The 11,761-nt window shown below is 42.0% G+C and overlaps 1 protein-coding gene across 1 annotated transcript in view; it reads right to left on the bottom strand.

Moving 5' to 3' along the window:
- Positions 1-287: 287 nt before the first annotated feature.
- Positions 288-11,761, bottom strand: part of STK32A (serine/threonine kinase 32A) — an 88,858-nt gene continuing 77,384 nt past the window's right edge. The window contains exons 9-13 of the mRNA XM_006777016.2: positions 7,961-8,077; positions 5,956-6,081; positions 4,217-4,345; positions 1,353-1,417; positions 288-979 (exon numbers count right to left, since the gene is read on the bottom strand). Coding sequence (XP_006777079.1) covers positions 886-979; positions 1,353-1,417; positions 4,217-4,345; positions 5,956-6,081; positions 7,961-8,077 — 531 coding nt within the window. The 3' untranslated portion in view covers positions 288-885. The remainder of the gene's footprint in view (positions 980-1,352; positions 1,418-4,216; positions 4,346-5,955; positions 6,082-7,960; positions 8,078-11,761) is intronic.

Here is an 11,761-nt window from a genome sequence, read left to right as displayed (position 1 = left end):
CGAGAGAGAAACATCGATCAGCAGCCTCCTGCACACTCTCTACTGGGTATGTGCCCACAACCAAGGTACATGCCCTTGGCCGGAATCGAACCTGGGACCCTTGAGTCTTCAGGCCGACGCTCTCTCCACTGAGCCAAACCAGTTAGGGCAACATTGGCCAATTTCCATGGTGTAAATGCCTCATCATCACCAATTTCAACTCCCCAACTTCATGTCACTGTACAGGGTGTTGGGACAGATGTGCACTGCAGGCTCTTGCTAGCTGGGATAAGCTGATGTGGTGTGTGACTTTGGCATAGCACTGGGAGGCCCAGGTAAGTCTGTTTCACTTTAATCCAGTCCCACTCATTTCTTCCTGATTGGATTCCTTATTCCTATTCAATCAGGCTGGGGGATTGCGACCTCTTTATGAAGTTTCCTAGCTCTGAAGAGCCTCACTCAGTCAGCTCCCAAACACCTCACTCAAACACCCGCCTATGTTCATTTGTCCATCTGTCACAGTGTAACTAGGAGTGGAAAAATAAATCTACATCCCAATAGTCCTTTAGAAATAAGAATAAAAGCTGTGTAGGACAACAGTGGTTTCAATAAAAAGGCAGAGGAGTGCTCATCGTAGAGCCCTCTCATTTTAGAAGAATAAACTGAAGCAGAGGAAGTGGTTAAGTGACTTGCTCATGGTCACATGCTTTGTTAGTGGTGTAACCAGTTCCCAGGAGCTCAGGGAGCTCTTCATCGTCTCGTGCTGCCCCCCTCAAAAGTAGGCATTCACGTTTTCTAAGGTGTGTGAGGTGTGCGGGGGGAACTACGTCGGCTCATCCTGCTGTGGAAGTCAGAGCTTGCTGGCCTGAGTGGCAGGAAATGTCCCAAGAAGAAGATGTTGATGACTCACAGGTTGTTGTTCTGGCTGTTCTCTTCTTGTGGGTCTTTGGTCTGTTCGAAGGCTAGATTTGCTTGCCTTTTATTAAAGTCCCTTTTTACTCTTAAAAGGGGGAAAAAAGAAAGAGGGTTTATTCACTGAAAATAAAGAGAGTTAAGCCTTTGGAATGATAGCATTAAGCCCAACAATTTATAAAGGGAAACCTTAAAAACATCATAGATTTGAAATATTTAAGTCCCGATTTCTCTGCCCTTCCCATCAACAGAAACTTGAAGCTCATTTACCTACTACAATATTTGAAATTTCTTACAAAAAATAAAAAAGGTTACATAAATTCCCAAATGTTCTATTATCATTTTTGTAATTAGAAAGAATAGAAAAAATGTTAAAAATATATTAAGGTTTTACAAGTGAAGTCCGGCTTGAAGCACTATCATTTGCTGGGCTACTGTTCTTACAGGAGCTACTGACTTACTTTTCCCTGTTGAAAATGATGAATTCCCTTTGCACAGATTCAAGGTGCTCTTGCAGAAGGCACATCTTCCAGGTGAACATTGGAAAAAGAGTAGAGAGATAGTTAGTAGATCAATGAGGGTCCTCAAGCAGCCAACACCTATTGAGTGTCTGTTCACTGAATGGCCCAATCAAAGAACGCATCCTTAAAACAGATGCTATCGCAAAGTTTGTAGTAGGAGTGAGACCCCAACCAGAACAACAGGGCAGCAAATAGGGAAGAAACAACAAGAGGATAAAATGCATCAACACACTGCTCTCCACAATGAGCCAGCAGGGAAGATTTGGGTTATGGTTCATGACCTTGATGTCTTTCAGCCAAGCAGCGCTAGAAGAAACCATGGCTGCAAGGGGGTGGGGACAAGGGCTTATTGAGCTAGTTACTGCTCACCTCTAGTCTCCTGGCCTTCATGTGAAAGGTTTGGAGGTTCTACTTGAATTTAATGAACAGCCTCGAAACATCACTTCACACTGAGTTCCTATCAAATGTTCCCCTCAGTGGCTGTGCTGAGGTTCATGAACTAGACCCCAGGGGCAGCAAACAGAGCTGTCCATATTTGTGACTTCTCACAGACGTGCAAACCATTTGCTTTGCTGTTTCACTGTCTAGCTTTCAACACCAAACAATGACTTGGCCATCATCATGAGAAAACTGAACCTCAAAAAAATGATACTCATTGGGCCCAGGACAGTGTCAGCCCCAGATCCAATATTTTAAAAGTCTGCAACAAAGTACTTCCAAATTACTTCTGATGAAAAATATTATTCTCCAAGAAAGAAATGCCATTCATTCATATTCTTAAAAATCTAGGAATTAGAAAAAGCTATATATTCAAGTACAATTTTAACACCAAAATATTACATAAATATATAAACAAAATATTACGTTCTATTTTAAAATATATTTACATAAAATTTTGTTTATCTATTTTATATATGTATATGTTTATTTATATACATATATATGTACTTACACATTAAGTACATATATAAAAATATGTGTATATGTAAACAAAACACTTTTATATAAACATACATCCTATATAATAAAGGTGGGGAATGAGATTCTGCCACACCCTCACACAAGATGGCCGCCCCATGTGGGCACAAGATGCCCAGCAGGGGAGGGCAGTTGGGGGAGACCATCCCCCGAGGGGTCCCAGATTGGAGAGGGTGCAGGCTGGGCTGAGGGACACCACCCCCCACCCCCCAGTGCACGAATTTTGTGCACCGGGCCTCTAGTGTATCATAAAGATGATATCTTGTATTTGCTACATTTGAGGCCTCTATCCAGCTTGAGTCAAACTATATAGGGACATAGAGAGGGGTAATTCTGGAGAAGCCAGTTAGTGATGAAGTGAAGAACAGATCATTAGGAGGAAAATGGTCAAAATGCAGAGCAATAAGCAAGATGGGTTGTGGCACAGCTAAGCGTTCTTTGGAGGGCCCTAGAAAACACTTGAGGCTGGGGATCTGGCAAGAGGCCAGCCTGTGAACAAACAGGATGTGGACTTCAGTTGGCCTTTAAGGGTCTAGTGGTTCCAGAGGACTAGAGAAATGAAAGACATTGAGCATTCTAATTTGTTTGCAGAGCTAACCGGACTATATAATCTTTGAGAACAGAAATGTCATTGAATGCAGGAATGATACTCATAACTACCTCTGGTATTTTACATAGGACCTGGCAGGTAATAGGTTCTCAATAAAAGTAGCCTAAATAAATGGATGGAGGGATGGATGACCATTAGTTGAGTGGGTAAATGGATGGATGGAAGGATGGGTGAATGAGTAGATGAAGGTAATCATTAGAGGCAAATTGAATGTTTATTTCTTCACCACTGTTATAAAGCATAGAACCACGTGTATAAAATCCTACTGAGTCCCTATAACAATGATGGCGAACCTTTTGAGCTCAGCGTGTCAGCATTTTGAAAAACCCAAACTTAACTCTGGTGCTGTGTCACATATAGAAATTTTTTGATATTTGCAAGCATAGTAAAACAAAGATTTATATTTTTGATATTTATTTTATATATTTAAATGCCACTTAACAAAGAAAAATCAACCAAAAAAATGAGTTCGCGTGTCACCTCTGACATGCGTGTCATAGGTTCGCCATCACTGGCCTATAAGTTGTTGTATTGAGATCTGAGCTCTAACTCTGACAGAATAATATGGTTAAAAAATCAACTCAGCCTAAAATCCAAAAATAGTACTTGACCATATAAGAATTCCGTCATTTCTGCTCTGTATTCTGCTCACTCTGGTAGCATGAAATTTTGCTTATAGCAAAGAACAGACACCACCTCTAGGGCTGGCCGCTCCCAGCAGAAGTGAGGCCCCAAACAGCCATGTGTATACAGACATTCTAGTACCTCAGAGATACTGTGGGTTCAGTTTCAGATCACCACAATGAAGCGAGTATTGCAACAAAGCAAGTTGTAACTTTTTTTGCTGGAGGAGAGTCTTGCCTTCAATTTGTAAAAAACACAACATCAAAGCAAAGGGCAAATAAAACGAGGCATGCCTGTGCCTGCAAACCTAGTCACCTGGCCTGGGCTTGGCCCACTAGAGTCTCTCCCAGAAAATCGACAATGTTGAATTGAGAGCTGGGAAAAGGTACTAACGGAATCAAGTTCATGACCAAGCTAGAACGCCCACGGGGAAATGTTGCTGCTAGGATGCCCGGGGCTGCCTAGCTGTTCAGCGGCTCCGCGCATTCACCCGGCAGCAAAAGCCAGGCGCTGAGCTGACCTCCCAGCAGGGGCTCTCAGAGGAACTGCAGCCGTCTGAAGGTTCCCACGGGCTGGGCAGGGGCCTGCTCACCTGAGAGGAGTCACATTTCCTCATCTCCTTCTCCTTCTTTGCCAGACGCTTCTTTTTCTTATGAAGAGGTTTGGACTCCAAAATCATTTCTTCAAGTTCAAAGGTGGGGTCGCAATTCAGCCTGCCTTTCTGCAAGGAACACAGGTTGGCTCACTCCCTGGATCCCTGTATCATTCCAAACTACACCTGAGCGAATGTGGGGACAGACACGGGGTCCTAAAGGAGCATTCCAAGGGTAACGAGCTAGGATTCCCGCGCTAATTTTGGATAATGTTTTGCCAGCATTGTTTTTCACATTTGTTAGTTTTATATTTTGTTTATTTTTCTAAACTACCAATGAGCGACCCCCCCTACCCCCGCCCCGGTGGGTTGATTTGAGAGGAAATCAATGATAATTATTTTTCTAAAGTTTGACCTTTTGGGTTCTGCGTCTCAAATTTATGCTCTAACGATCATGTAGACCAGGGGTTCTCAACCTTGGCTGCACATTAGAATCACCTGGGAATCTTTTTTAAATCCTGATTTCTGGGCCTCATCCTCAGGACATTCTGTTTCTTTGTTATGGGGTGGGGCCACAACATTAGTAACAAAGAAACAGAATTTCCGGAGGATGAGGCTCAGAAATCAGGATTTTAAAAAGATTCCCAGGTGATTGTAATGTGCAGCCAAGGTTTCGACCACTGATACAGACCATTAGAATCACTTGAGTTGTTTGCTCAGCTTCCCAGTTCCCCAACTGCACGCGAGAAAATTGCACGTTTCACGAGCTCCCCACGTGATTCCGATCCACAATAAAGTCAGAGCTGTGTGTGGAGGGCCTCTTGGTGCAGAACTGATGGTTACGTGTCGGGGTGCGGGTTGTGGAAGCAGCAGGAGGATCCGGTGTCACCTGTCAGCCTGGTACCAGCCTCCCCTACTGGACTCGGCAAAGTGGCCAGGTAAGCCCTTGAGCCCACCCTCTGGCCTCTCCATAAGGTCATGATTCCCCACCCCCAGAATTCCAGCACACGCCATCTCACTGAGCACTCTGACCTGGATTCCGGCTCTTACCAGCGGTCTGCAGTCGGCACAGATGTCCCCTGGCCAGGGACTCATCCAGTGGGAATGATTTCCCTTTGGCTCTTAGTCATTACGGATAGAAGAGGGATGAATGGTAAAAAGAAATGCCTTACCCCAACCCTAACAGGTTTTAATACTTTTGACTCACAGAACCTCAGGAACACAAATTCCTACATCTTTGGAATCAGAGAAAGCATCATTTTTTCAATTGGCAGATTCCTGGAAAGGACAACAGCAGGTCTTTGAGGTTTTGTTTCAATATAACGTTGAGGAGACGTGTAGGAACTTAAGCCTTGTTTATATCAGCCAGCCAATGGTAAAACTTTTCATTCTATGCCACTTCTCTTAAAGTCACAGAGCCTATTTATGACGTTAAGTGAGGACTATGTATTAGAAGGATTAGATCTTCTTTGGGAAAAAAAAAGCATGCCACAAGAAGTGGTTAGAAGCTGGAACTCCAGACACAGATAGAGCTGGATTGGAATTCCCACTCGGCTGCTTGGTAGCCACGGGACTTTTCGGCGGCCAAGTTACCTGTGTGCGCCTCAGTGTTCTCATCTGTAAAATGGGAATGTGGGCTGTCTCTGCTGTGGTTATCTAACCAGACCAGGCGCGTCTCTGGCACACAGGGCGACATGCACTGCATGTGAGTTATTATGGGATTGTTAGGATTGACTCACGTTAGGAATGAAACCTGGAATGAGCCTCTTCTGTAAAACCGCATCCCAGTTCACATCACTCATATATGGGAAGTTCTGAAGGTCAGACAAGTGAGAAAACCGTTGGTCTGGATTAGGTTCAAGTAGCTGCCAAAGGAACAGAAACATTAAGATCACGGGGAAGGTCAAAATGGGGCCAAAAACCCCCACACAAATTCCCTCTAAATGTTTTCAAGTGGAGGATTGCAGGAAATAAGGCATCACCCCCCTTCCCTGACCCCATAAACAAATAATACAGATAAGGCCCAGTTAGAATGAATTGTAGGTTGTTGTTTTTTGCAAGGTGGAGAGTGAAAACAGCTTGTCCTGAGGAGTCAAACATCTCTTTGATGGTTGATTTCCCTACTTTATTAACTATGGGCAAGTTTATTCTCTAAATCGCAGTTAACCCATCTGTTAAAAGGGGATAGTAACCTATTTCATAAGGTTGCAGCTAGGATGAAATGAGGCCATGCCTATACAATGCTTAAGAGAAGGTCTGTTCTCATTAGTGGAGGAACGTGCACACATTTTCACAAGTGAAATTCATTCCCCACTAAAAATTTTAGCTGTTTTTACAACTAACCAAAATATATTGGGGGTGACACAGAGAAGATGTAACTAAGGTAACTGTTACAGTTCTGGGTTTTATAAACTGGGATTAAAGATTTTTTCCCCCTTAACCACTCCAGAGCCAGCGACGCCACATCAACTCTGTGGTTCTAATGGAAAGTGGCAATTCCACCTGAGAATTGCTCTGGAGGGATAACCTGGGATCGCCAGGGAGAAATCTGGGGTGAAGAGGCTGTCTTGAAACTGGAGAAAATTTGCTTATGGGAAATGACCACCTGCTCATCTTTGCTATAACCAATGGCAATGTCCCTATTCCAAAACAAATGACCTTGACCCCCAAGGCAAGAGACACAGGTTTGACTCTTAGGCCCTTTTCCTTGACCTGCCATCACCTGTGCAATTTTCTTTCCTGAGTGAAGCCCACCCATCCTCTTAGGGTCCATATTCTTCACACACTATCATTCGACACACACTATTGAGCTCCTGCTACAAATGAGATGAACCCACTGGCCATGTGCTGAGAGGCAGTAGCAATATCTAATTGCTAAAAATATTTCTGAATGTTTCTTTCAATTTCTGTACTTGTCATGAACCTGAAAAAACAATTCATGGACTTGAACTAATCAGTGAATCACACTGAATGGTCCTGGTCTAAGGGAGGGAGCTGGAAGAGTTGGGGAGGAGACAGTGGGACTAGCATGTGCAAAGGGCCTGTGGTGAGGGACGGATATGTGAGAGTGAGATGGGGGAGGGGAAACAGATGAGAAAAAGACTAAAGCCGTTTATATGTAATGGGGGCAAAAGTCCAAAATAAAGCTTGAGAGGTAGTTAGAACTTTCACATCATACAAATTATTTTGATCTTTATTCTAAGAACAATGGGAAGACAACAAAGGTTGCTTTGAACAGATCATTATGGGACAGAATGGAGAACAGAATGGAGTGTGTAGAAGTGCACAGGGCAAACCAATGATGAGACTTGATGGCCGTAGGGTTGGGAAGACAGTCATGGAGATGCAGGGAAGTGACAGATTCAAAGAATACTTAAAAGGTCAAATTATGGAACTTGGTGATGGATTGGCTATGGGAGTGATGAATGATTTCCGGTTTCTGGCTTGCATAAGCGATTGGATGGAGAGGCCAGTCACTGAGTTGGGAAGCTTGGAGAAAGTCCAGGAAATACAGAGAGACCGAGACCCCATTTCGGGCACACTGAGTGTGAGGTGGCTTTGGCACATACAGGAGGACATGTGCATTGCCTAATGAAGCCATGCGTCTGAGAGCTGTTGGCTGCAAAGCCCACGCTGGAAATGCACACCATCACGGCCGCCTCCAGTCCTGTGTACTAACTCTAACCAGAGCGCACGCTGCTGTTTTAGCGTTTCTTTTTGTCATGCGATCCTCCTCCTTCTTACCTTTCTAAGAAGTGACACCATTTCCTGTGACCAGGCAGAAGGGTAAGGCACAATAGCCGTCTCAAACATGTGTGCAATTTCCTTGCTGGAAGTACTGGAGCGAATATGATACGGTCTCTTAAGGGAGAGAGGAAGGAAACGTCTTCATGTGTACAGGGTAAAAGAAAAAATCACACACACATTGCTTTGCAAATGTTTCAAGCTAAACTTTCAACCAGGAAAATCTCAGTATCATTTTCTTATCCCCTCTAGCTGTTGCCATGTTGGCATCTAGATATATGGTCCATCCTGTGTTTCCAGTTTTGAAATCTCAGAATTTTTAAAAGTTATTAATCATTCTGGGTCAAACAAAACATTTCTGTGGGCTAAATCCACCTCTGAGATACTAATTTGGAATAGTTTTATAAGGTAACTTATAGATGAATTTTCATAAAACACTGTACATGTTTTATAAAACTCAGTAAGTTGAAATTTTAAACTCTTGTTATTTAGTTTGATTCTAAAGAGATCCAGAGTTCACCGTACACCTCTCTTCAATTGTTTGAATCATAATGAATACGTTCAGAATAGAAAGTTACCCAGAAGACTTCAACCCTGTCCCAAAAGTCATGCGTCCCTGGCTCTATGAAGTGGGGTGTCAAGTTTTATGATGAGGCAAAAATACTTTTACTTCTGAGAAAACCAGGTTCTTCTATAGTTTTAACTTCGATGGGGTAAAAAAAAAAAAAAAAAGTGGTTTTATTACAGTTTTCATAAATGTCCACAAGAGGGCAGCCTTTACCTATAGCAATTCTATTTCATAAAGGAATCCATGCTGGCATTTTCTCTTTTATGGGAACTGGGAGCTACTAAATCCCAAGGGTTTATACTATACTCACATTTTCCCCAGGGGCACTAGCACCTAGTAGGTGCTTATTACATGCCTGTTGAATGAACAAAATTTCCATGTTGGTCTATCCATTAGTAGGACAGCTAAAATGGATATGTACATGTATCAAGGGTCTGCCCTTTCGAGATACTTAGTAAATAATTGTGGACTGATGAACCAAATTGGAAGAAATGGAGGAGTTTATTTTTTCCCTGTTGTAACTCAGTATTAAAAGGTAATATAATTAAGTGTTTGAGCTCTGAAGGCAAAAGAGTGTGAGGACTAAATGGAGCCACTCAATTTGGATTTCAATTCTTTCATCTGTAAAAGGAACCACCTCATGAGATTGTTGGGAAAATTGAATGGCATAATGCATATAAAGTTCTCAATAGAGTGGCTATTATGTATTAGACACAATATAGGAGAAATATTTTGTGGTTACTGACGTGGGGTCAAAAGGTGGATTTAATGTGAACAGTGACTCATCCTACAGGTGGAGAAAGGCTTAACGCACACGGCATGCCCATGTCCTTTCTCAGGGAACCATGAAGTGCTAGGAGTTTACCTCCCAAAAAGATGACTGGTCCACCATTATTTTTATAGGCAAGGTCACCTGTCCCATGTTTTCTTCCCTCAACATGCAATAAAGGACCAACACTAATTTTGGTCTCAAAAAACATATAATGTTTTATATGTTATATTATTAATATCAGAAGATGAGTACTAGGCACCTTATCACTATTATCAGTGTTTACTGACTGCTGACTAGGTGAAGGGCACTGTGGGTCTCTACTGGGATTCATTCAGTGTATACCATTAAGAGTCAGGACATGTTTGGCATGGTAGGGTCCAGGGTTACATACGTGTGCAACATCAATATTTTTTCTAATTTCCTTCTTTGACTCATTGCTGCTTCTCAACCTACTGTTTCTTAGCCATCTAAAATCACAAATGATAAGTGAATAATTAACTGACGAATGCCACAAGCAACTGGCTTAAGAGTGTTTTCATTTATTGGAAGGCCATACAACTGGCTTTTTAATATTTTTTTTAAAAAATCCTCATGGCCTATCAACTTGTTAAAAATAATCAAACCGCCTTTCTCTTCTATGACATTTTTCTAGTTCTAAATTTAAAAATCCATGTTAATTCATTAACTACTAGAATTATATATTTCCTCATTTACCAAATATTTATTGAATGCCTAGTATGTTCCAGCACCTCTATTGGGCATTGTGGATCAAGAATAACAATGAGACAGACATAATTTCTATGTTGGTGGAGCTTAACACCTCCCTAGAGAAAACACAAATAGTTACATAGACTGTACACGCATGCTTCAGTAAATGTAATTCATGCTATAAGATGCATCAAACAATTCTAAGGCAGCATATTAAGAGTGAGAATATAAAGAATGGACGAAAGTGGAAAAGGTAAAAATGTAGATGGGAGAAAGTGATGTTTTATGATTATACAATATTTCCGGAGTACACAGCAAGAATTGTAGCTAGGAACGTACACTTAGTGCAAAACTCCGTTCGTCCCTATGAAGCTAATGTTTAGGGAAAATACAAAACTGGGAAAGCTATGGGCCTTGCCTTTGCAATGACAGCTGGGAGACAATGCAGGTCGGTCAATAGCTGTGGGACCCGTGCACCAAAGCTGTGATCGAGCTCAGAAACCATGGGGATGTTTTCAAGTACATTTGTAAATGTGGAGACAGGATTGGTTGGCACACTCTGTGGGTGAGTTGTGTTGATAGTCATTATTAAATGCAGTGTTTCATTGCTTCTGATTAGCTCTATTTGGAAACATAATTCCACGCAGCCTGCTTGGTGATCCTTCCCGGGAATGTATGAATTGATCTGAGGAGACTTGTTCCCCCAGCCATTCACTACACACATAGGTACCGAGTTAGAGTTACCACTAAAGTATGTAGGATACATGCTTCGTCTTTAATGAATTTACCATCTCATAATATAAAAGAGATACAAACGTCAACATAGACATACCTGGAAAAATTTATAAGGGCAACATATTTACAAAATGGATTTAATCCTAGAAAATAAAGTGGATTTATATGTTTTGATGTAGAAAGTGCTACATTTTATCTTAAGTGGAAAAAAGTCTCAACAGAAAGACAAAGCATATTTTACTTTTGTTAAAAACAACAACAATAATGAATCTATGTGTGTGTGAAAATAGATTAACCTTATAAAAACAGAAAAGGTTTGGAACTGAGTACAGTGACTGTTAATTCTGAAAGGTGGGACTGGAAGGTCAAAGGAGGGTTGAATTTTTAATTGGGAATATTCTTTGCCTTAGTGGATATGGTTGATTTTACCTTTATTTTTCTGCTTCTCTATATTTTCCAATAATTTTAAATTCAGGTTATAAGAGAAGTGAAGTGCATAAATATTTGGGAGAGACACAGATCACTTCAGCTGGAGACCAGAGAAGGCTTCTCTGGAGAAGGGGCCGAGAATGGTAGGGTTTGAATAAGAAAGACCTGGAGAAAGGCCTTCCCCACAGAGACAGGTGGGGCAGTCTAATGGCATGGCTTTCTCAGAAAAGACCAGTATACATTGAATACAAAGATGCTGAACGGTCCTGCAATTAAGACATATCCTTAACTTTATTCAAATTCAATTTAGCAATTCCCAGTACTGTGAGAGTGATTCTTTAAGAAGACCAGGGTTTACCTTGGCAAATATCTTTATAGGCAAAGGAACATGTGGTTAAGAAAGGAAGGAAGGAGGGAGGGAGGAAGGGAGGGAGGAAGGGAGGAATGAAGGAAGGAAGGGAATGGAGGGAGGGAGGAATAGAGGGAGGGAGGGAGGGATGAAGGGAAGAAGGGAGGGAGGAAAGGAGGAATGGAGGGAGGGAGGGAGGGATGAAGGGAGGAAGGGAGGGAGGACACCTGGAGGGGGGGG

Source organism: Myotis davidii, unplaced genomic scaffold (assembly GCF_000327345.1).
Source record: "Myotis davidii unplaced genomic scaffold, ASM32734v1 scaffold89, whole genome shotgun sequence".
Taxonomy (NCBI): domain Eukaryota; kingdom Metazoa; phylum Chordata; class Mammalia; order Chiroptera; family Vespertilionidae; genus Myotis; species Myotis davidii.
Note: the sequence above shows the minus strand (reverse complement) of the source record. Positions and strands in the feature narration are given on the sequence as shown.